The sequence below is a fragment of the Natator depressus genome, chromosome 1 (assembly GCF_965152275.1).
Source record: "Natator depressus isolate rNatDep1 chromosome 1, rNatDep2.hap1, whole genome shotgun sequence".
In the NCBI taxonomy this organism is placed as follows: Eukaryota; Metazoa; Chordata; order Testudines; family Cheloniidae; genus Natator; species Natator depressus.
Window position 1 is genome coordinate 321888881 of NC_134234.1, and position 26872 is coordinate 321915752.

Below are 26872 nucleotides of genomic sequence, written 5' to 3' on the forward strand. Positions count from 1 at the left end.
TAGCTATTACCACTCAAGACTGTCTGTAAGCCTGTGATTGCCAGAAGCTGGAATTGGACAACCGGGGATGGATTGCTCAATATATTGCCCTGTTCTGTTAATTCCCTCTGAAGAATCTGGCACCAGCCACTGGCACTAGGCAGGATACTGGGCTAGATGGACCATTGATCTGACCCAGTAAGGCCCTTCTTATGTTCCTAGCCTTTAGTTCAGAATAGCTAATTACCAATCACTGTTGGCTAAATATGATTATTTGAACGATTCCAAATTCCTGGACTTCATTGACAAGTTTCTGCACTAAGAGAGATCACAATTCCAGGTTCTCATTGAGGATGGCAAGTTGATTGCCAGGACCACTTTTCAATCAGTGGTTGATGTAGCAGATACATCTTCAAGGTCAATGGCAGCAGCCGTTGTGATGTGCTGTGAATCATGGCTTCACGCTTTGGGGTTTCCCAGGGAGGTCCAGAACATCATGGAGGAGATAGATCATTTGAAATTGCCCTATTGTGTTTGTTCCGTCTGAAGCATCTGGCTCTGGCCATGGTGAGAGACAGGATACTGGGCTATATAGACCTTTGGTCTGACTCAGTATGGCACTTCTTATGTTCTTATGACTCAGGAATCTTGGATTCTATTCCAGATTCTGGAGGGGAATGTTCTATGGTTGTCAGTGACCCTTCTACCCATCACCTTTAGTCTGTCCTTCTGCCAGTCATGTCTCTCCCCCACCCCACCGTCCCAGTCTCCTTGCCCAGCCAGTCCTAATTCTCTCCTGAAGGCTACCCAGTGAATCCAGTCTCCATCCCCAGGGTCCTCATCCCACTTTCCTTCCCAGGCACCCTGCCTGGGAATTCCAGTCTCCTCCTTCGATCTCAGTCTCCCCATCCCACTGCTTCCAGTCCTTCCACCCAGGTTCCTTATTCCGCAATTCTTAGCCAGCCCAAATCTAATCCCTCTCCTCCCACCCCAGCTCCTCATCTGATCTGGCTCCTAGTCATTGTTCCCCCTTCTTCTCCCACTAGTTCACTCCCAGTCCCCCTGCCCTCCACTGCCTGTTTGTCCCAGTCATTTCTCTCTCCCGCCACCCACACATTGGATTCTTATCCCCTCTGCTTGGGAGTCAGGCTGCAGTTTTTTCTACGCTGTCCAGGAGCCGGGAGATGGAGGGCATGCATTAAGACACAGAAGATATAATCTCCCTGTCCTCAGCACCTAAGAGCAGCAATTTCATGATAAGCTTCTGCTCAGCTCCTGCATTCCTGGGAGGTATCATGCTTAGTGCAAATGAAAAATTGTCAAAAAATTTAGCTACCAAAGTATACCCTATACTGCGGAGATGTGAACTAAGATTTTTCAGAAAGTTATGAGTTGGCCATGTTTGGGTGCTTTTTCACTGAGACAGCAAAAGGCACATTACTCAAGTGTGGTACAGCAGTCAGTGCTCGAGCCTTAATTTGTCAGAAAGTGCCTTAGAGTGAGGTTAATTGGAAGCTTCTTATGGTATCCAAGCCCCAATTTGAAATATGAGGGTTTCTACCAAACTGAAAGACGGATAGAGGTTCTGTTGAATTTTTGGCCTTTATATTGAAAGTTTAAAATTAAATGCTTCTGCCAAGGATTTCTGAAGTAACTAGTGATTTTGGGGGCTTCGTTATTTGGGGGCTTCTTGTCACAAAAGAGGCGTTCTCTGGACTTTTAAGTATCGTGCCACTTGATGGCATCACAGGTTTGGCACATAGATTAAGTAGTTTTGAAAATTGTGACCTGGATACTATGAGTGCCTATGAGTGTATCCTGATGTGGGCTTTTGAAGAATACTACCCTGATATCTATTAGAAAAGTGAAAGAAGATGGGTCCTTTGGGAGCACTTTATCTTTAGATATTTTGTGGACTTTTTAGCTTTCTTTTCTCTCTGTTTGAATACGTTCATTCTAGGGTTGTCAGTTAATCGCAGTTAACTCATGCAATTAATACAAAAAAATTAATCGCGATTAATCGCACTGTTAAACAATAGAATACCAATTGAAATATATTAAATATTATTGGATGTTTGTCTACATTTTCAAATATATTGATTTCAATTAGAACACAGAATACAAAGTGTACAGTGCTAACTTAATATTATTTTTGATTACAAATATTTGCACTGTAAAAATGTTAAAAGAAATAGTACTTTTTCAGTTCACCTCATACAAGTACTGTAGTGCAATCTCTTTATTGTGAAAGTGCAACTTATAAATGGAGAACTTTTTTGGTATATAACTGCACTCAAAAACAAAACAATGTAAAACTTTAGAGCCTACGAGTCCACTCAGTCCTACTTCTTGTTCAGCCAATCGCTAAGACAAACAAGTTTGTTTACATTTACAGGAGATAATGCTGCCTGCTTCTTATTTACAGTATCACCTGAAAAGTGAGAACAGGCATTCGCATGGCGCTTTCGTAGCCGGTATTGCAAGGTATTTATGTGCCAGATATGCTAAACATTTGTATGCCCATTCATGCTTCAGCCACCATTCCAGAGGACATGCTTCCATGCTGATGATGCTCCTTTAAAAAAATAATGCATTCATGAAATTTGTGACTGAACTCCTTGGGGGAGAATTACATGTCTCGTGCTCTGTTTTACCCACATTCTGCCATATATTTCATGTTATAGCAGTCTCGGATGATGACCCAGCACATGTTCATTTTAAGAACACTTACTGCAGATTTGACAAAACACAAAGAAGGTACCAATGTGAGATTTCTAAAACTAGTTATAGCACTTGACCCAAGGTTTAAGAATCTGAAGTGCCTTCCAAAATTGGAGGAGGAGGAGGAGGTGTGGAATACGCTTTCAGAAGTCTTAAAAGAGCAACACTCTGATACAGAAACTACATAATCCAAACCATCAAAAAAGAAAATTAACCTTCTGCTGGTGGCATCTGACTCAGATAATGAAAATGAACATGCGTTGGTCTGCATCACTTTGGATTGTTATCGAGCAGAACCAGTCATCAGCATGAACGCATGTCCTCTGGAATGGTGTTTGAAGCATGAAGAGAAATATCAATTTTTAGTGCATCTGGCACGTAAATATCTTGCAACGCCGGCTACAACAGTGCCATGTGAAAGCCTGTTCTTACTTTCAAGTGACACTGTAAAGAAAGAAGCAGGCAGCATTATCTCCTGAAAATGTAAACAAACTTGTTTGAGCAATTGGCTGAACAAGAAATAGGACTGAATGGATTTGTAGGCACTAAAGTTTTACATTTTTAAATTTTTTAGTGCAGTTATTTTTTGTACATAATTCTACATTTGTAAGTTCAACTTTCATGATAAAGATATTGCACTACAGTGCTTGTATTAGGTGAACTGAAAATACTATTTTTTGTTTTTTACAGTGCAAATATTTGTAATAAAAAATAAATATAAAGTGAGCACTGTACATTTTGTATTCTGTGTTGTAATTGAAATCAATATATTTGACAATGTGGAAAATATCCAAAAATATTTAAATAAATGATATTCTGTTATTAACAGTGCAATTAATCGCAATTAATTTTTTAATCGCTTGACAGCCTTAATTCATTCTGTATACTACAAAATGGATTCAGAATGAAAGGTGTAATAAACTGAACAGGTTAGTCAAACACCTGTTAGGAATTGTCTAGATAATCATAGAAATGTAGAACTGCAGGAACCTTGATAGGTTATCTAGTCCAGACCTCTGTACTGAGTCAGGACTAAGTATTAGCTAGACCATCTCTGATCGGTGTTTCTCTAACCTGTTCTTAAAATCCTCCAATGCCAGAGATTCCACAACCTCCCTAAGTAATTTGTTCCAGTGCTTAACCACCCTTACAGTTAGGAAGTTTTTCCTAATGTCTACTAATGTCTAACCTAAATCTCCCTTGCTGCAATTTAAGACCATTACTTCTTGTCCTGTCCTGTCCTCAGTGGTTAAGGAGAACAATTTATCACCTGTATCATTATAAAAACCTTGTACATACTTGAAGACTGTTATCATGTGTGTCGTCCCTCCTCCCCCAGTCTTTTCTTCTCCAGACTTCACAAACCCAATTTTTTCAGTCTTTCCTCATAGGTCATGTTTTCTGACCTTTAATCATTTTAATTGCTGTCTTCTGGACTTTCACCAATTTGTCCACATCTTTCTGAAAGTGTGGTTCCCAGAACTGGACACAATACTCCAATTGAGGCCTTATCAGTGCTGAGTAGAGTGGAAGATTTACTTCTGATGTCTTGCTTACAAAACTCCTGTTAATATATTCCCAAATAATGTTTGCCTTTTTTGCAACAGTATTACATTGTTGACTCATATTTAATTTGTGATCAGCTATAATTTCCAGGTCCTTTATTGCAGTACTCCTTCCTATGCAGTCATTTCCCATTTTGTAATTATGCAGTTGATTGTTCCTTCCTAAGTATAATAATTTGCATTTGTCCTTATTGAATTTCATCCTGTTTATTCCAGACCATTTCTCAAATTTGTCAAGATCATTCTGAATTCTAATTACGTCCTCCAAAATGCTTCCAGCCCCTCCCAGTTGGGTATCATCCACAAACTTTATAAGTGTACTCTATGCATCATTTATGAAGATATTGAGTAGAACCTGACCCAGGATATATCCCTGCAGGACCCCCCTTGATATGCCCTTCCAGCTTGATTGCGAACCACTGGTAACTAATCTCCTGGTATGCTTTTCCAGCCAGTTGTGCACCTACCTTATAGTAGCTTCTTCTAGGCTATATTTCTCTAGTTAGTTTATGAGGTCATGTGATAGTGTCACAAACCTTATTAAAATTGAGATGCATTGTATCTACTGCTTACCCCCATCCACAAGGCTTGTTACCCTTTCAGAGAAGGATATTAGGTTCATTTGACATGATTTGTCCTTGACAAATCCATGTTGTCACTTATCTCCTTATTGTCTTTTAGGTGTTACAAATTGATTATTTTCTCCATTATCTTTCCGGGTATAGAAGTTAAGCTAAGTGGTCTAAAATTCCCTGGGTTGTCCCTATTCCCCTTTTTATAGCTAGGTACTGTGTTTGCCCTTTGATCTGTCCCATCCTCTACAAGTTCTCAAAGATAATCGCTAATGGCTAGCTCACAGATCTCTTCAGTCAGTTCCTTAAATATTCTAGGATGTATTTCATCAGTCCCTACCGGCTTGAAGACATCTAACATGTCTAAGTAATTCATAACTTGTTCTTTTCCTATTTTAGCCTCAGATCCTTCCCCATTTACACCGATTTTCACTATGTATATTTTCCAATCACAGCTAACCTTTTTTGGTGAAACAAAAAAGGCATATAACACTTCAGCCATTGCTGAGTTTTCTGTTGTTGTCTCTCTCTCCTGGTTGAGTAATGGGCCTACCCTGTCAGTCTTTCTCTTGCTTCTAAAGTATTTGTAAATGTTTTGATGGTATCCTTTGTGTCCCTAGCTAGTTTAATTTCATTTTTTGTCTTCACCGTTCTCCTTTTGTCCCTACATGCTTGTGCTGTTTTTTTATATTCATCCTTCACTTTTTCCACTTTTTATAGGACTCTATTTTGAGTGTCAGGTCGTTCAGGATATCCTGGTTAAGCCAGGGGGTCTCTTCCTAGCTTTCCTATGCATTGTGTTTGTTTGCTTTTGTGCCCTTAATAATGTCTCTCTAAAATACTGCCAATTCTCCTGAACTCCTTTTTCCCTTAGGGATCTTACCTACCAATTCTCTTAGTTTGCTGAAGTCTGCCTTCTTGAAGTCCGTTGTCTTTATTCTGATGTTTTCCATTTTACCATTCCTTAGGATTGTGAACTCTTATCATTTCACGATCACTTTCATATAAGTGGCCTTCTTCCTTCAAATACTCAACCAGTTCCTCCCTTTTTTGACAGCATCACATCTGGAATAGCCTCTACCCTCATCGCTTTCTCCGTGTTCGGAAATAAAAAGTTGACTGTATTATATTGTCTGTACCCGAGAACTTGTTGGGTAATCTGTACCCTGCTGTATTATATTCCCAACAGATGTCTGGCTAGTTGAAGTCCACCCATCACCAACAAGTCCTGTGTTTTGGATTATTTTGTTAGTTGTTTTGAAAAAGCCCCATTCACCTCTTCTTGCTTATTAAGTGATCTATAATAGACACCTCTCATGACATCACACTGGGTTTTTTATATCCCTTTTATCCTTACCCAAAGACTTTCAATGGGTCTGCCTTCCACTTCTGTTGCAACCTCAGTGCAACTGTATGCATCTTTCAAATACAAGGAAACACCTCTCTTTTTTCCCTGCCTGACATTCCTGAACAAGCTCTACCCTTCTATGCCAATATTCCAGTAGTGAATTATCCCACCAAGTTCTGTGATGCCAATTATGTCATAACTGTGATTATTCACTACTATTTCTAGTTCTTCCTGTTAATTCCCCATACTTGTAGCATTAGTATACAAACATATAACATGGTCAGTAGATTTCCCCTCTATATTCCTTCTTGTTTCTCCTTTGTCCTTGTTGTGATTGCCCATGTTCCTCCCAGCTTCCAACCCTTCCTCAAGGTCTCCATGTTTTGGATTTACCTGTGGGCTTTTGTCTCCTATTCCTGTCGAACCTAGTTTTAAGCCCACCTTAGAATCATAGAATATCAGGGTTGGAAGGGACCTCAGGAGGTCATCTAGTCCAACCCCCTGCTCAAAGCAAGACCAATCCCCAACTAAATCATCCCAGCCAGAGCTTTGTCAAGCTTGACCTTAAAAACCTCAAAGGAAGGAGATTCCACCACCTCCCTAGGTAACCTTACCAGGTTAGCCAGTCTGTATCCAAAGATACTCTTCTTCCTTGATAGGTGGACCCCATCTCTGCTCAGTGGTCTTTCTCGGAAGAGCATCCCATGGTCAAGGAAGCTGAAGCCCTCATGGTGACACCATCTGTGCAGCCATGCGTTTACTTCCTGGATGTGTGTGTCTGTGCCTGAGCCCATGCCCTTGACTGGAAGGATCAATGAGAACACCACCTGTGCCCCCAGTTCCTTCACCCTCACTCTCAGAACATTGTAGACACTTCTGATCTGCTCAGGGTCATATGATGGTGTATCATTAGTGCCCACATGTATGAGCGGCATGGCATAACAATCAGGGTTGGATGATCCTCGGCCATCCTTCTGTAGTACTTAGTCCTGCCTCAGTGCAGGGGACTGGACTAGATGACATGTCCTCCATTTCTTGCAGCCCTACATTTCTGTGATTCTATGATTATTTCATAGTCCAATTCAATGGACTAAAAAAAAATTCTTATCAATCTGTTTAAAAACACAACCATATTAAATCTTCTATTATAAAGCTGTCTTTGGAAATTTAAAATGTGTAATAATTTTAATTAATTTGTACAGCATCGTAGAGTTTAAGGCCAGAAGGAACCACCAGACCATCTAGTCCAGTGGTTCCCAAACTTGGTTCGCGGCTTGTTCAGAGGAAGCCCCGGTGGGCCGCGAGACGCTTTGTTTACCAGAGCATCAGAAGGTACGGCCGCTTGCAGCTCCCAGTGGCCCAGTTTGCCGATCCTGGACAATGGGAGCTGTGGGAAGTGGTGGCATGACCCCATATATGGAGATCAGTTAGACCCTGAGCATGTAAGCTTGATTTAGTTGGGGATTGGTTCTGCTTTGAGCAGGAGGTTGGACTATATGACCTCCTGAGGCCCCTTCCAACCCTGATATTCTATGATTCTAAGCAAGAACTAGCCAGCTAAGTACCTGAGAGAGAGAATGCTCAGAGCTCTGGCCCTCCCTGTCCAATATCCCATCTCCAGGTGTGGCCATCCCTGATGGTTCAGAGGAAAGAGATTAAAAAAAAAACAAAAAAAAACCCACCACCCTTATAGAATACATGGGGGGGAGGGGAGAGGACACTTCCTGACCCTTGCAGGGTTGTAATTTGTTTGCAATAGATGAAAACAATGTACACATTTTGATTGATGATTTTTTCCATAACAGTTACAAGTTATGATTGTCATTTTTCCCTCTCAAAGAAGATCCCTGTAATTATCTTTACCTTCGGTGCTGACTGTATTCTCAGGAGAGGCTGCTGGCACCTGCTAGTGCTAATGATTTGAACAAATGATTGACTGCAGAGATGAGAGGCACTTTTTCCTCAGTTCCTTCCAAGGCTAAGCACAATTCCTTCATAGGAATCTCAGTTCTTGTTGGTCCAGAATACAACACCAAACATGAATTCCAAACTCCAGTCCCCACATACTAGTACATCTGAGTTACTGATAGACCACAGAGTTAATAATTTTGTTCTTAGCACATAGAACCTAGCAATTTATAATCTGTATGAGAATCTTTCTTGTAAATTTTACATCATCCAATGCAAACTATTTATTTTCTTTAATCTGCAAATAGCAGAATTATTATTGTGGAAAGAGAGTTGTACTTGTGAATGGATGCTTAAGTTAGCAGTATCTTAATAAAATATCTGTTACATATTAGATATCTTCGATCTTGAGTGAAATATTAGGGAAAGATTAAAATCATAAGTCAAATGTTTCACTGGTGATACAGGATGGGAATGGGTAAATTTTCAACTTCCAAAATTATGAGGCTGTAAGACATTTTAATAATCTAATTTGCAGTTATTAGAAACACAGGTAAGGAAACCTGAGTGTCACTTTAAATTCTCATAACTGTCAGCTAATGATTTTGATGTCTCCAAGTTTTTAAGAAACTGGATGAAGTGTCAAACCAATGTTGTTTATAGACAATAAAAAACATGCCATGGGTACTAATTGTTCTACTTCTACTTCTTGTTTGTACTAGCAAAAACCCGTGCTGCGGATTTATTGGTGAATCCCCTGGATCCAAGAAATGCAGATAAAATTAGAGTTAAAATTGCTGATCTGGGAAATGCTTGCTGGGTAGTAAGTATAAAAATCTTATTTTAAGTTTTTAGCCTTCATTATTGAGAACAAACCTTTTTATTGTTCGTTTTTTTTCCATTAATGCCATTCTTTCCATTTTAGCATAAACACTTCACTGAAGACATCCAGACAAGACAGTATAGATCCATAGAGGTTTTAATAGGAGCAGGTTACAGTACACCTGCAGATATCTGGAGTACAGCCTGTATGGTAAGAACAAGAATATGCTGTTATTTTATTATGTCAGTCAAACTTTATTTTACTAAATAAAATTCATTGAGAACACTTCCTTATTTACAGTGTGGACCTGGCTATAAGGGTTCTTCTTATAAATCAAGTAATCACAGGAGCAATGCTATAACTGAGATAATAAACATATTTTCACTATAAGTTTGATATTTTTTTCCCACCTCAACTTTTCCAACATTCTCAAAGTAGTAGCTTCCAGTAATTGTGCTTGCATGGTCTTTTGGCACAGAGGAATGTTTTGCAGAAAGTTTCATTCTTGTTCGAGTAGATGCAGCCATGTATTCTATGCTGGTGTGTGTGCCTTGCATACTGGAACCAGAGAACTTAGCCTAGCAGTATCCATTGGGGCGGCACTGATGTTCTGTGGCCGTAGCCCCTCCTCATGCCATATAAAGGTGGTGCTGCCCTGACACCCTCCGTTTCTTGTCACTGCCCATGGCTAGAGTCGGAGCTCTGTGTGTTGACTTCACCTCACACTTTTGCTTTCAGTTTTCTGAGAACTTTTCTTGTATAGGTTTAGTTTAAGTGTTAGGTTATTGTTAGTAGATTACTTGGCTAATGCCGTTTGATGTCCTAACGAGAGTTTAAGCATTGTCCATTGTGTAGGGGGGCCATCCCGAACAGTGCCCCTCCCACACATAGGGTGCTTGTTGTTTCTTGGTGATGAACACAGAGAGAGGTGCTCCATCTGCAAGTCGTTCACAAAGCGGACTCAGGTGGCGAGAGACTTGTGGTTGAAGCAGCACCTTCTGAAGCAGGCCCTCTTTGGCACCAAGGCCGCCTTCTGATCAGCAGCCGCCTTCGGATGTGACAAGCGATGCCACCCCATGCTCGGGCTCAGGTGTTTTTCCCAAGAGGAAAAGGTTGTTTACCCTCCTCTGGTGCAGCAAGGAAGAGGTCCCATAAAATGAGTTGGGACCATTCCAGGTCTCAGGGTAACTCCTGCTCCAATTCTAGGAGGAGTGCTGACCAGCGCTGTACTCACTCTGGAAGGTGGGATGGAGCAACTGTCCAACTGCTACCCGGTACCATGCTGAGAACAGTGAGGGCCTGTCCTGTCGACTCCGGTTCTGGCCACGGGGCATGTGTTGAGTCCACTATCAACAGCACTGGCAACATTACCGACCGTCTCCATGCCAACAGCATACCAGGTGACATCAGACCTGCTTTGCCTCTTGATTCCAGACTCTCTGCTGGTTCAGGAGTTATCTGGTGCTATGGCATCTACCAGCTTGTCCTCTGTTCTGCCCTTGGTACCTTCTCGCCGTGTCAAAGAGCTGCTGGGTCCCTCAAAACCGCAGCTCACACTGCCTTAGTAGCAGACTATAGAGCTGAAGTCAGGCCCTGGACCAAAAGCTCCCTCAATTCTGATGCATCCTTTGGCAACATCATTGTCTTGGTGGCAAATCCCATCAATGATGTCGTTACCAGCGCCTCTCCTGGTACTGCATGGAGTCTTTCTCATTCGGTGCATCTGGTGGTGTTTCCCCATTCACCTTTGGCACCGATGTTTCCTTCTTATTGGGCTTTAGATAATTTTGATTGGTGGTTTTCCCCTTCAGAGCTGGCTCCCACATTGTTACCACAACACCTCTGGGATTCCTCAAGATCCAGGTCGAGGTCATCCTCCCCATCCTCGTCAGATAGGTGCCAGAGATCACCCTCAGATCACTATTGGTATTGAGATTGGCATCTGTCCTGCAGTCGGGAGAAGGCTCTTGCCCCGGTGCCTTACCTGAATGCCCTGTGGCCTCCTGGGAATCAGGAGCAGCAATACCACTTGTAATGTTGCTGCAGCTGGTCTACTCCGGAAAGAGTCACAGATCCCAAGGAGAAGGCCTTCTGGTTGTTGGTTTAACCAGCCGCCCCCTCCCCCTCTGCAGCATCTAACACGTACCGTTTTGACTCGTGTCAAGCACAGTGACCCAGTGGTACCTTCTCCCTCTTTGTCCCGTTCCTCCCACCCCACATCCCACCCTCGATTCAGGGACAGGCTGGCCTGCTTTTTATAGTGTTTGGGACTCAGTTACAGTGGACAACCAGGTCCTAAACACCTTCAGGTCAGGTTGCCATACAGTTCCTCTCCATCCCTCTTCTCCACATCCCTACCCAATCCCTTTTCAGGGACCCCCTCTTATGAGTTACTGCTCTTTGAGCAGGTTCATTATTTACTGGTTTTGGGGGGCACAGAGGCAGTCCCCCTGCAACACTGAGGGCAGAGATTCTACTCCCAGTATTTCTTGGTCCCCAAGTCCAAGGAAGCAATGGGACCTATCCTCAACCTCCATGATCTCAACAAATACATCAGATATGTGAGATTCCATATGGTCACTCTATTAAACTATCCTCCTGGCCTTGAATCACAATGGCTGGTTTTCAGCCCTGGACCTGCAGGACACTTATTTCCACATAGCAATCCTCCTGAGCCACAGGAAGTTTCTTAGATTCGTCATGGATAGTCACCCTATCAATACACCATGCTGCCTTTTGGCCTCTTTTCTGTTTCCCTGCTTTTCATCAAGTGTATGATTGTGGTAACCGCGTATCTCAGGAAGAAGGGAATTCATACCTTCCCATATCTGAATGATTGGTTATTGAGGGGCAAGTCCAGCAAGGAAGTCCTTTCTTATGTTCACTTCACGCTACGCCTACTCAAACATCTAGGTCTGATCCTAAACAGCAGGAAAGCAGTATTGCTTCCAACTCGAAGAATCAAGTTAATTGGGGCCCAGATAGATTCTACAAGGTCAGGAGCGTTTCTACCAACTGAGCAATTCCAGGTGATCCATCACCTATGTCTTAAGCTGCAGTCTCAACTCTTAACCGCAGCCTGAGTATGCCTGAGGTTGCTACGCCATATGGCCACATTTATCCAGGTGGTCCAATATGCGAGACTGCACCTGTGTCCTCTTTAGATGTAGCTGAAGTTGGTCTGTTGTCCAAATCACTATCCCTTGAGCACGATGATCGGACTCCTCCCACCAATCCTGGGTTTCGTACAGTGGTGGACACTGTAACACTCTTGACAAAGTGTGCCGGGGTGTTCCTCTCACTCGGCCACCACTAACCAGGACCATAGTCACCGATGCCTCCTTAATAGGTTGGGGAGCGCATTTGGACTCATTGAAAGTTCAAGGCCTGTGGTCAGAGTGAGAAGCTTCTCTGTATATCAGTGTTCTGGAGCTTCATGCCATCTATGATGCCTGTCAGACCTGTCAGGATCAAGGGTGCAGCATTTCTCATACTCTCTGGCAATACCACCATGATGTATTACGTGAACAGGTGAGGGGAGCACATTCCAAAATGCTTTGTCAGGAGGCAATCAGTCTCTGGCACTTTTTCATCCAGGAAAACATCCCCCTTGGCTGATCACTTGGGTTCCAGAATCAATTGATGAATAACCTCAGCAGGAATTTCTCATTGATTCAAGAGCTGTCTCTGAAGCCCAGGTTCCTGCAGTCTGTCTTTGATGCTTAGGGTATCCTGACGATCAACTTGTTTGGCATAAGAGAAAACAAGAAATGCCATCTGTTCTGTTCTTGAGGTCATCTCAGTCTAGAATCCTTGACCAATGCTTTTCACCTGAGCTGGGAATCGGCACTCCAATGTGCCTTTCCTCTAATTCCAGACATCTGACAGGTCATTTTCATGCTGAAATTGGACCATGTCAAGCTCATTCTTATTGCTCCAGCGTGGCGAAGACAATGTTGATTCTTCGACCTCACATTATCGTTTCAGCCTTCCATATTCCTTCCTCTTCATCCTGACCTCCTAACTCAGCATTGCGGTCAAATTTTGCATCCAACACTCAGTTCCCTGCATCTCTTCGTGGGTGCTGCATGATTAGATGAGGAAAAGGAACGATGTTCAGTGGCTCTTGCTTAATAGTTGGAAGCCCTCAACTACGGTGGCCTATTCGGACAACTAGAAGCTGCTCTCAGTATGGTCATTAACCAGGGGAGTTCAGCCAATGCTGGCTTGTATCCAGGACATCTTGGAGTACCTATTACACCTTCAGTCTTCTGGTCTTGCACTTATTTCACTGCAAATCCACCTGGCAGAGATTTTGGCATTTCATCCACCTATCTATGGGAAGTCAGTGTTTTCAAACTCCATGGCAGTGAGGTTCTTGAAAGGAGTCCCTCAACTCCACCCACTGGTTAAAGAGCCGGTTCCTTTGTGGGTTTTTAATACTGTTTTAGCGGCTCGTATTGGACCTCCATTCAAGCCTCTGGCAATTTCTTTCTCCATTGCGTCAGAAAACTGCCTTCCTTGTGGTGATAACATCTGCAAAGAGTGTGTGTGAGTTGCAGGCTTTGATGGCAAAGCCTTCTTACATGCAGTTTTCCAAAGGCAAAGTAACCCTTCGGCTGCACCCTTTGTTTTTATCAAAGGTGATTTCGCAGTTTCACTTGAATCAAGTAATACGTCGACCGTGTTCTTCCCTAAGCCTCTTCCAACCCCAGAGGAGCAATGTCTTCAACATTACATGTCAGGCAATGTCTAACTTTTTATATGGATAGAAGTAAACCTCTCTGTCCCTCACCTCGTCTGTTTGTTTTACATGCAGACTGAATAAAGGGTCAAGCAGTCTCTTCACAGACTATGTCTGTGGATAACTTCCTGTATCATGACAGCATATGAAGTAACCCAGGCTATGCCTACTCAAGTAGTACCAGCTCATTCCACGAGAGCTCAGGTGATGTCAGTGGCATTTCTAAAGGAAGTTCCTATATTGGGCATCTGCAGGGTGGCCACTTAGTCCTCTATATACACTTCTTTGCAAATAACTATGCTGTTACAGCTGCATCCAGATCAGATGCAAACTTCAGGAAGGCAATCCTGCAGTCCTTTAAATAGACTCCAAGCCCCACCTCCTGCGAGTACTGCTTGCAAGTCACCCACTTGGAATATGCAACTACTTGAAGAATTAAAAACGGTTATCTACCTGTAACTGTTGTTCTTCGAGATGTGTTGCAGACATGTATTCCATGACCTGCCCTCCATTCCCTCTGCATCGGAGATTTGGTGTGAAGGAATTGAGGGGGTTGGGGCGGCACTGCCCCTATGCTGCTGGGAGAGCAATTACGACTGCAGGGTATATGCACTGCCCCTATAGGTACTGCCAGGAAAAGTTGTCTGGCTCCCATGCGTGGTGCACGCATACCCACATGGAACACCCATCTGCATCACAACTTGAAGAACAACAGTTACAGGTAGGTAGCCATTTTTTTATTGGACAAGACATTTTTGAAATATGAGAGTTTAGGGGGAAAAACTTTCATTTTTCAAAAAGTCACAAATTAACTGAATAAATCCAGTAAGTCCAATAAACTAAGTTTAATTTCTCTCCTTTCTTTTTTTCTCTATAAAGTGGCAAAAATCACTAGAAGACTTTTTGACTTCTTGTTGACTTCATACTTATATTCATATAAGAATGTAAGAATGGCCATACTGGGTCAGACCAATGGTCACTCTAGCCTAGTATCCTATCTTCCGACAGTGGCCAGTGCCAGATGCTTCAGAGAGCGTGAACAGAACAAGGCACTTTATCAGATGATCTGTCATCCAGTCCCAGTTTCTTGCAGTCTGAGGTATAAGGACACCCAGAGCATGGGGTTGCATCCCTAAACATCTTGGCTAGTAGCCAATGATGAACCTCTCCTCCATGAACTTATCTAATTCTTCAAGTTTGTAGGATCAGGGGCTTGGATTGTAAAATCTGATGCAAGTAACTTATTTTGCTTATAAATTAGGTAAACCTATTATACTGTAGAAGTGATTTTAAAAACAAATTAAAATAATTTTGCAGAGACCTCTTCAAGGAGCAAAGGGTAGGAAATAAATTCAGAATTAACTGCCCAACCTTTTGAAAGGTTTTGTGCACAAGGTCTCTTTGAGAACAAATAAATAAATCAAATCTTTATTTTCTAATCTAGGCCATTTTTACACACTACATTTTAAAATAACCCCATACATGACTATTTTTTCTCCAGACCCTTATATTTCAAAAATACTTTGTCCAAAAGTACTGGGTGCGTGTGAGGGAGAGGGTTGAATTTTACACTGAGTTTGTAAGCCTGGAAGGCGAGAAGGATTGTGGAGCTGTCATGCAAAGAAGGAAAATATAAATATTAAAAATGTGTAGAGATTAGGATTTTAGTAAATCTAGTGTTTGAAGTAGTCATAGTAGTCCTAGCCAATTCATAGTTAAAATTGTAGCTCAGTTTCCACTATAAGCCTGATTTTGGCCTCTACTCTAAAAGCCACAACAGAGTATGAACTCTCCATGCCCACCCTGAATTGGTATGTTGGTTTTGAGGAAAAAAGTAGATTTTTTTTCTGCTAAATTGGATGTGAATTGGACAAACAGATCCTGGAATTACAAGATCCTACAAATAGAAGTATTCACCAGTGTTCAAAATAAAAAATAGTAAAGGAGAGAGATCAAACTTAGTTGTTTCCTCGGCTCCTATCAGTTAGATCAACTGTAGAAGGTAGAGTTCAGGTAATTTAGAGATTAAATTCATAATTCCATCTTTTCAAATACCTAGGTTCTTGTAAGTTTAACCTTAACTCTGAATTCCTTGCTCTTTACTGTTTGTTTTCTTTACTAACTATATAATTATTGTAGGAATTCTCTAGGTACTGATATGTCTACTCAAGCCCACTTCACCTTAACATATTTTTTGTCTTTAAATAGTCTTTTTTCTTTACCCTAAGGAGTTAAGATTTGTAGGTGGAACCCATCTGGCTAACTTTGCGGTCAGCTTTGCAGGTGACTTTTCGGACTGCTATACAGCTTACAAGGTCCACAGGCTGTAAGTGCCATATTTGCTACTATGGACTCCTTGTACCTCATACATTGCAAGCTCTGTAGGAAACACCTTTTGATCCTGTAAATTCTGTCAATTATTCTGTGGTTCAAGGAATTTAAAAGCTTTGCCATGTCTATCTGCATCTGAACACCTTGCAAGTTTTATGAGCCAAACAATTCCTGTGTGAAGCATTTACAGTCTACTTGGTGCTTTAGACTGTTGGCGTAAGGGCCGTATCCTGAGAGGTGCTGCGCATGTACAACTTCCATTGAATCTAGTGGGAACTGTGGGTGCTCTGCTTGCAGGATCAAGCCATAGATAGCATACAGAGAGGAGAGAAGAGGAGATTATGGAAGTAGCATGAAAAATAAGCATTTCTGATTGTGTGGGTTAGGTATATGCTTTCTGTAAGTTCCAGAATTTTTTAAAAATATTTTTTACATAATATAATGAAAAGAAGATTTGTCTCATACTTTATATAATCAAGAGGTGTGGGAGGTTAGTTGTAGAAGGGAAACTGATAAAAATGAGTTTTAGAAAAGATTTAAAGGAAGAAAGTAAAGAAGCTTAGATAACAGGAGGAGGAAGGATAATTCAGGTTTAAGGGACTGGATGTGTGTTCTGGCGAACAGCGGAAGTGGTCAGGTGCTTTCCTGAAATGTTTATTTTCATCTGCTCCCCCTCAACCTACTGTACACTCTTAACAAGCTTCATTCACCTCACTATAAGAGTTTTAAATCAAATAAGTTGCCTTAGAATATATTCTTAGGACTCATACAAATAGTTAGTAATTTGCCTTTCCTAGGATGTCTGTTCTAGTTAAAAGAAATCAGAATAAAATCATAATCCATGTCAATAATATCAGAGCACTATATTCCACAGTTGCATATTGTCATCAAGATCGGATTTTATTTTAGCGTGATGAAAAAAATAGATTTCACTGCTTTTGTTTCCCTCTACCTGTGCTTTCTTTTTTTTAATATTTACAGGATCCAGTATGTATTTTTGAGTCAGGATCCAGACTAGTGTGCTGTGTTGACATACAGCATTTTCACATAGTCGTGCCAAGCAAATCCCATAATGTACACATTTTTTAACTTCAATCTTATTTTTTATATAAAATGCAAACACATAATGAAATAAAACATATACAATCACAAGATGGAAATACCATATAAATAATAAAATTAAATGTTCATAATTTGTAAAACATGGAAAAAAAAACAAAATAAAAACAAACTAAATCGGAACCCATAGAGGTCATGCAGGGCATCAGTTATTAAAGTGACTAAATACATAAATATATGAGAACATAGGAATATCAAGGTGTAATATATACTAACCTGCAAAAGTATGCAGTTTTTTCATATGTGACCAGACATCCCCATATTTTTTCCAATGTGTTTCTATTAGAAAGTCATTTTTTTCATTAATGCAGTAGTAGAGAGCTCGCTCACTAAGCCAGTCTGTGTATGAGGGAGGATTTGCCAATTTCCATTTTCTCTAAATAAGTATTTTGGACACTAAAATAGTTATTGCAATCCATTTCTTAATGTTAACTGGTAATACAAACCAGCACCCCTAAAATAGACAGGCTTGGAGAAGGAAAGATAGCAACACTTAAAGTTATTGAGAGAGCACTGAATATGGTGTTCCAGAACACATGCATTTGTTGACAGATATGGAGGATGTATGAAAAGTTGTCACATGGCTGTTTGAATCTCCAACATTCACTTTGTGTTGCCAATCTGGCCTTAAACAAACATTCTGGAGTCCAGTAGTATTTGTTATCTTGTTCTAGAAGAATCACAAGGATAAAGAACTGGAAGTATCTGTCTCATTAAGCCAGATATCCTCCCAGGTTTCTCTTATGATAGTAAGGCTAAGTTCTTTTTTCAGATCTTCCCAAAAGTATGACTGAAAACTTTGTATCTTTTAGTAGCAGAGTGTTCAGCTTCCACCAAGAAGATTTTAATGTTGTATAACCAGTGTCTATGGTAAATAGGATTGGGGTATGATTAGAAATTAATATATTACCAAAAGCTGCTTCTAGGCATGCTGGAATCAGTTCTGAAGATGCAAGAAAAAGGTCAGTTCTGGAGTAGGATGTATTTACTGTAGAGAAATATGTATAGTCATGCCCCTTGAGGTTTCTGTCTCCATATTTCCTTTAGATCAAGTTCATTCATTAATAATGAAGGTTGGCCTATTGTGCTTTCAAGAGCTGAGTCTCATGTTATTTGATTTGTCTGGATGTCTGTCTAGTAGTATTCAAATTCCCTCACAGTATTACAGGAATGTCTTTTTTATTGGGAAGAATGTCTGCAATAGTCTTTGAAAAAATCAGAATTACTTCCACTTGGATTGCACATGCTTCCTAGAATTAACTTTTTTGAGTTGAAACATCCTTTAAGAAGAACATATCTTCCTTCAGGATCAGACCAATTCTGTATACATTGAAAAGTTATACATTTATGAATTAAGATAGAAGTGCCTCTGCTCTTAGAATTCAATAATGAATGATACTCAACACCTCTCCACCTCTTCTTGATTCTGTTGGTATCTATTTCTTGTTGATGAGTTTCCTGCAATAAAGCTAGTTTGCACATTTTTGATCAAAGGTATCTCAGGATTTTAATTCTTTTGGAAGCTTGATTAACTCCTTTCCCATTCCAGGAGCACATTCTAAGAAAATTCATGGCAAACTTTTAAAAGATATATAATGTTCTTCTAAAGATACATATTTAATTGTTGATTGTGTAAAACCGTATCTCTAGGATATTAGATACTGGTTAGTTTTGAATGAATTTATGCCTTCTGTTGAGCCTCAGGTCAGGTATATAAAAAGATCTATAATTAAATATCGTGTGTCTTCCAAAGTATATTTGTAACAGAAGACCAAAAAAAAAAAAATGTACAGACTTAAAACAAGCCAGTGTGGGCACATTCAGACCCCTTGTGGCTTCGGTTCCATCTGCTCTTATCCTTCCTGTATTATCTAATAATAATCTAAACATCTCTAAATACAAATGTATTTTCAAGTCAAATATTACCCTGTAAATATGATTGGGTATTCTAGAATATGTATAATACATTCCTACAGAAGTGTTTATGTATTCATACGTAAACACATTATCACATGTACATTTACAATTTGGTAAATCAAATATAAATTAGTACAAAATCTAAATATGAAATGTACAAAATATAAAAAACAATAGTCATAGTATGCCAAATGCCCTGCACAAATTGAATAGCTAGTGTTATTCATGGTTTAGGTTATTGTCTACTTTACATGTCAGGAATGTTGACTGTTGCAAGAGAATTGTGATCACCATAGCACAATCCATCAAAGGCAGAGTTAGTGAAGAGATCCTGTCTAACAGTGCAGATTGTGCTGATTATTGCAGATAATACTTCCGTCAGTAGATGGTTCAATAAACCCCAGCTTAGTGTTAAAATGTTACTCTATTCCAGGGATAGTCAATTATTTTTTGCCAAAGTCCAAATTTCTTGGTCAAGTATGCTCAAGGTCCAAACTCCAGAGAAACATTTTTCACACCGCAGTAATAATAATAATGATAATAATAAGTAAAAAGATTTCACGGTCCGTTCAAAAGCATTTGCCAGTCTGGATTTGGCCTTTGGTCCGCCTGTTGACTACCCCTGCTCTATGCATTGCAATGCTATACAGTTCATTATTGTTCAGTTCCAAAGGAGCTCAACAGAAGAGTTTCATCTAACTGGTTAGCTGCTAGGAGCTGGAAGATGATGTAAAGGAGCAGCTTCTGAAGAAGGCAGATAATATCCTTCCCCTCTAGACCCTTCGTAATGCCCAAGAGACAAAGGTTGTTTCTTCGAGATTTGTTTTCTGAGTCATGCTGTTTTTGTTCCAGTTTGTCCAGTCTAAGCTTTAAGGAGGCAGTTTCTTTAATTTCGCTGGTTTCAATGGCAGTCTTTTGTAGCTTGTTTTCCAAGTGAGCCATTTGGGATTTTACATTACATACATCTTTAGAGAGGCCACAAATATCTTTTGAGATTGAATCCAGTCGGTTTGTGAGGAATTCTTTCAGTGCCACAATATCCTGGGCTAGATTCTTCTGTAGCCTTGCAGTCTCTCTCTTTAGATGCTCTGTGATTCAAGCTTAGGTCTCTTGTTGCCTCATTTTTTCATTGGAATCCATATTCAACAGTTTGAAGTTTGTCCAGGGGATTAATTAATTTTTTATGACAGAAACTTATTGCCAATTAGCTAGGAAAGTAATTATTAGAAACAAATTGGTATGTGGGGAGTGAGAAGGTCTGGAACTAGGCAGCCATCTTCCTAATGAGTATTATGAGACCTCCCCCACCCCCACCCCATGCACACGTTTTTAAGAACTTGGGTTTGTTCAAATGAGGGTAGGATGCCATACAGCTCCCACCCCAGAGACAAAAATGGAGAGTCTGTTCCCACCATGGTTCTGGGAGATCCTGCATTCCCTCAGTGTATGAAACCATATCTGATTATTCCCAGAGGATGGAGCGTTCTTTTAATTGCTGTCCCAGCAGGAGCAGAATTATAGCTGGATGTGCCTTTGACGGGACCTACATTGTCATTGACAGCATTCATATTATTTCAGCAGCCAGAAATCCATAGGATACAGGGCTTCAATGTTGCCAATTACAAACAAACTGATGTGGTTAGGGCTAACCTCTGTCATTACTTTGCTTGTACAGCTGCTGGAAATGGGAATGAGAACTGTGATTGCACTGCTTGTCTTTGTTTATGCTCCTTGGATTGGAGCAAGGGCAAGTATCTGAAATGATAACACCCTCACCGTCTAACTCACGTTGTTGCACTTTTAATCCATTAATGTCTGGGCAGATGGTTAAAGTGCAAGGCTACTCGGAGAGCACAGTCATAGAAGGATCTTTTTCTGTTATGTTTGTGTGGATCTATTTTGGCCCTCAGTAAAATAGCTTTCTGGGAGAGTTGGATCACTCAAGGAAAACAGCACCATTGCATTTATAAACAACTTTTAAAAGTAAGCAACTAAAACATAACTATAGAATGGCAGGAGGAATTGGAGAGGAGGAAACTTGTACTTGGCTTTTTGCTTCCCCAAAGAGAACCTGGGTGGGGAGTGGGAGTGTTTTTGTGGAGTGGACACCCTTCTTAAATGAGGTCTATGAAATAAATAGTGGTATTACAGTCTAAGGTCCCAATTCTGCAAACACTTATACAGGTGATTAACTTTCTACTGCAAGCAGTCCCATTGAAATTAATGGGATTACTCACATTACTAAAGTTAAACATGAGTAAGTGTATGCAGGTTCGGGACCAAATATATTTACTCACATTCTTTCTTCTTAACAGATTGTAGTAGTAGCTCTCTCATTCTTCCTATTAAGCGTTTTAGAGAGAGTGAATGTCTCCCCGAAGGCACTGTATGAACACGATGATACCATCGTACTGGTGCATATAAGAAGCACATACCAGGATGTGTAACAAATCATCTTACTCTGCACAGGAATTAGCATCTTAAAAAAACTGGAGAATTACAAGTCTGGTTGGAAAACAAATGTGACCCTCATGGTTTCTCAGGTAGTGGTAGTCACATCGCTAAGGGGGAAAATATTTAACAAAAATATAAAAATGGCAGAGTTAATATTGTTCTGTAGGAAGAGGGCAGGTATAGAAGGATACTGGGATCAGAGACGCTTGCCTTGCATTTTGAAATGGAGGAAAGATGCTGCAAGCTTAATGTCATGGAACCAAAGCACATTTAGGTAAACAGTTTAGAAAGCAGTTAAGTGAAGACACTATTTAGATTCCAGTAAGAGATGCTTTTCACAAAGAAAAATATCCAGGTGCACATTTTTCCATCAGCAGGGTTGGACGGTACTCATTGCTTTTAATAACTACTAACTGCTGCTTTGCTTTGAAGAATGCAGTACACATGCTGAAATATACAAAAGAAAATTACGTTCCAACGGTGGTATAATGGTAGATACAGTATAAGAACCAAAATAGAGCAGAACAGAAAAAGATGCTTAATGAACAACCACTCATGGCATTACCGTGGCTTTGAGAGTAGGCTGTAGGGAATAACAGAACCCTAATTCCCTCTGTGATTGCTTGTGTTTTGTGTATCAGGCCTTCCTTATCAAGCTGAGATAAGGCAAAATACCTTTTGTGTGTTTGTCCTTTTTATTACCTGACATTGTAGAGAGAGTTTTACAGGGAACAAACTGTCATAGTGCACTTCTGTCAGCCATTTTGCCCTTTCTTCCATGTCTCCCTTCACACATGGAATGCCTTCTCTGAGCAAATCCTGCTGCTAAAACTGCTATGATCTCCTTCAAACCCTTACATCTAGACCTACTTCTCTTGTGATACCTTTGGGAAATTGCCAACAGATAATTCCAGGTACAAGGTCAGTGAAGATCACTAGCCTTTGGGAACCCACTGAACTTTCCTGTGTCTCAGGTCACTTGTATAAAATGACATTAACTAGACATAAATCGACATTAACTTCTACTAAAGATTTTTTGATCCAAGAGATGAACATAAATCAAGGTAAACTCATGGTCAATATTTACTTCAAGGAACAATGTAATCTTAGGCTCTGTGATGGGGTGGGACTCGGCACGCTAGCACCCCCTGCTGATCATCCTGCAGATCAGCTCCACAGGTCACTATGCTGACTCCCTGTGGTGTCTCGCCTGTTGTCACTTCTGCTCCAAGGACTGCAGCATCCTCTTCAGGACACAGCACTCCAGCTGTGCCACACTCAATGCTCCCCCCTTCCATGGGAATTGCAGTCCACTGTCCAGCCACTTCCCTCAGTGGCAACTGCAGCCCAATGTCTGGCTACTTCTTCATTGGCGAGTGTGTGCGTGTGTGTGTGTGTGTGTGTGAAATCCAAGCCTGCCCATTACTCCAGGTCCTGGCCCAGGGACCTTGTAGATGTGTAGATGGCCGCCACTTGTGTCCCCTCTGACTCCTCAGTAGATTTCCCTGGGCCACTTTCCCGTGGCCCCAGCACTCTCTTTGCCCTCGCCTCAGGGCCTCAGCCTGCGGATCCCTGCAGCCCACCAGGAACTGCCTTTAGCTCCCCGGGTCTCTGCCTGCAGCACTGCTCTCTCCAGGGTGCTTGCTACCTTCAGCCTGCAAGGCCGCCAGTCCTCATCCCTCCTCAAACTCCAGGAAGTGACTGAAGCTGCTCTGCTCTGCAGCCCTTCTTATATAGGCCAGCCTGGCCCTGATTGGCTACTCCTTGCAACCCCTCTCTTAATTGGCTGCCTCCTGCACAGCCTCCCTAGGGCTCTGTTAACCCCTTATGGGCCATTGTGGAGCAGAGGCCCTATCACAGGCTCTCTCTATGCTATGAGCTGGGGGTGTGATTCGCCTGCTTGTGTACACGTACTTGTGCTAACTCTCCTCACGCTAGCACACGTGTAAATAGCCGTGCAGCCACGGTAGCAGTAGTGGAGGCGCAGCTTGGCTTTGCTGGCTGTCTATCCACCAGTTTCAGGCTAATGTGTATGCAAGTAGGGGAATTACCCCCTAGCTTGTTGGGTAGACATAGCCTTATTTTAAGTATTGATAGCACAGTTTGTCATACTTGGGAGCACATATTGTCTTGGCACTGAGCTATTGTGGCTCTGCACATGCTTTCTGGGACACCAGCCATTTGGATGTGAAATTATATAAGGAGACGTAACTGTGACCCAACTCCAGAGCCTTTTGACTGCTACAGACCAAAAACTTTGACCCCTCCTTCTTTTTGTGGCCACTTGTTTCCTTGCTAATAGAGTTAGCGAGTTTTTAATTGTTATTCTGGTTGTTTCTTGTTGGATGTTTAAAAAAGTATTTTAGTGTTAGCCTCAGCACCACAGTATGGCCTGGTCAATGCCATTCACTTTGTGTTATCCAGTCAGTATAGTCTACAAACAAATAGAAACCTGCACGGTTCAAATCCTGGAGTCAAAGCTACACAAGAAGACAAAGGGAGAAGCTGAATCAGTTCTGAGGTGTCATCAAGTTTCTGCTCAGCACTGAAGTAGAACAGGTACCATGGATCTAATGAGACTTGAGGCTCACACTTGAGTATTCCCAGGTCCAAAACCTCTCTGCCTGACTCTTCAATATCTTAGGTCTCTGTCCCCACACTTCTATTAATAGATTTTCTGCAAGTCGGTTTTTTAATCCCACCCAGGTTTATTCTGCTCCAAGAGATTAATTTTAGCAAACCACATAATCCCTACCTATATGGATTCTATCTGAGAATCAGTTTTTAAAAGATATTAATCTTTTGAAATCCGCAACGACCAGCTACCTTTCACATATATTCTCTTAAGAAATCTGGCCCCAGCTACTGCATCAGTGAAGACACCTCCTCCTCAGGTCCAGGTGGCCATTGATGGCTTCTCACTCTCATCTGATTTGGATAATGATTTTCTGAAGGATCCTGATAAGGAGGAGTCTCAACCCATTATATTTTCCCTATGATGCCAGTGTGGTATCCTCTGTGATTTCACCACCATATAACTTCTGGAGCTGCTGAGATTTCTTTGCATATATGATGGGAGCTCTAGATCTTGTACTTTCCAGGGTCTGTGTATAAATCCACAAATCTATGAATCACAGTTGTTTCACTTTTTAGACTTTCTTCAGCAGGGCTAGGTAGCAGTCCAGTTTAATAGATACTGGAACCATTTGAGACCATTTTCAGCCATTAGTGACTATGCCTTTGAAGATCACTATCTCACTGGCATGATGGACAAAAATGTCTGAAAGGGACATGTCTCAGTTTTCCTCAGCTGCCAGATATTATTGTGACAGATTATTCTGGTATGGGCTCATTTGGATCACTAGAGCCCTGTGCAGATACAAAATTTGTATCGCATCCGATCCGTGATCTGCAAAAATGGTCCGCAGATATAAAGTAGATATCCATGGATTTGCAGGGCTCTATGGATCACCATGCAATTCAAAGCCTGTGGAAGTCAAGGACCTATAAATAGGTTAGAGTTACAGGAAATTAATCTATATTCAAATCTTACATTCCATGAAGTATTTTGGGGAAGTTCTGAATGTATGGCATGTATTATACAGGAGGTGAGACTCAATGATTACATTCTGGCCTTCGAATCTGTGAATTAGAGGCAGAACAGTATTTTGCAGACACCATCACAACCATGGAGTAAAGTGAACTGAAAGAGTGGATCAAAAAGTTGTCAGGATCTCAATGTATCCCTCCTCTTGCCCTTCATCTACCCAGAAAAAGCAACATCTTGGAAGATGACTTAAATTGGAGATACAGTGGTCAGCACAAGTGATCGTTCAAGTAATTTTAGTATTCAGAAGTTTGGGTTCTCTTTAAATAGACCTGCTTTCAATAAGGGAAAATATGACATACCCATAGTTTCCCTCCCTCAGGATGAGGATTCAAGCTTTTGACTTCTTAGGCTGGAGTCAAGAATTCTTGTATGCCTTTTTATATCTGTTATGAAGAGTCTTCAGGACTATCAGGCATGACAGAGTTGAGGTGATATAGCTCTAACCTGAGCTTGCCATTTCTGGTTCTCAGAGTTCCTTCCTGACTTTGGAACTTCCAGTTCATTTTACAGCTCTTCTGGATCTCCCTTCACAAGCTCAGGGCCAGATTATTTATCCAGACCTAAAGCCTCTGAATTTTGTGGCTTGGAATACAGCATGTTGCTGGACATGTGTGAATCACTGACCTACTGTGCAATTCAGTTTACTGATCTTGTGCAATTCAGTTTAATGTTTTTATTGCCTCAGTTTTGCCATGAGTAAAATGTGGCTGACAACATTTCCCTACCTAGAAGAAATTAAATTTTTCTGTAAATCACATAGGTTACTTGTAGACTGTCAGGATAAATTCATGTGGGGGAGACCGTTTTTGCCCAGGGATTGTCTAAATGGATCCAACTTTGTATACAAACATGTATGCCCTTGAAGGTGTTTCTGTGCCTTGAAAGTTTTAGAATACATTCCTTGCAACAAAGCCCGTTGCCAACTGTGCCCACATATCTATTCAGGGAACACCATCACAGGGCCTAACAACATCAGCCACACTATCAGAGGCTCGTTCACCTACACATCCACCAATGTGATATGTGCCAGCAATGCCCCTCTGCCATGTACATTGGTCAAACTGGACAGTCTCTACGTAAAAGAATAAATGGACACAAATCAGATGTTAAGAATTATAACATTCATAAACCAGTCGGAGAACACTTCAATCTCTCTGGTCACGCAATCACAGACATGAGGGTCGCTATCTTAAAGCAAAAAAACTTCAAATCCAGACTCCAGCGAGAAACTGCTGAATTGGAATTCATTTGCAAATTGGATACTATTAATTTGGGCTTGAATAGAGACTGGGAGTGGCTAAGTCGTTATGCAAGGTAGCCTATCTCCCCTTGTTTTTTTCCTACAAACCCCCCCCCAAGACGTTCTGGTTAAACTTGGATTATTGCTGTGCACATTGTAAGATGAGCTATTGCCAGCAGGAGAGTGAGTTTGTGTGTGTGGTTTTTGGAGGGGGGTGTGTGTGTGTGTGGGGGGGTGGTGGTGAGAAAACCTGGATTAGTGCTGGAAATGACCCACCTTGATTATCATGCGCATTATAAAGAGAGGTTTCAAAGAGGGATGGGCTATTACCAGCAGGAGAGTGAGTTTGTATGTGTGTCTGTGGGGGAGGGGGGAAGGGTGAGAAAACCTGGATTTGTGCTGGAAATGGCCCTCCTTGATGATCACTTTAGATAAGCTGTTACGAGCAGGACAGTGGGGTGGGAGGAAGTTTTGTTTCATGGTCTCTGTGTGTATATAATGTCTTCTGCAGTTTCCACAATATGCTATGCATCTGATGAAG

The 26872-nt window shown here is 41.2% G+C and overlaps 1 protein-coding gene across 10 annotated transcripts in view; it reads left to right on the plus strand.

Annotated features, from left to right (window-relative positions):
- Nucleotides 1-26872, plus strand: part of SRPK2 (SRSF protein kinase 2) — a 294675-nt gene that overhangs the window by 238831 nt on the left and 28972 nt on the right. For all 10 annotated transcript variants that reach the window (XM_074942508.1, XM_074942500.1, XM_074942505.1 and 7 more), the window contains 2 exons: nt 8816-8916; nt 9019-9126. In XM_074942508.1, the coding sequence (XP_074798609.1) occupies nt 8816-8916; nt 9019-9126 (209 nt within the window). The remainder of the gene's footprint in view (nt 1-8815; nt 8917-9018; nt 9127-26872) is intronic.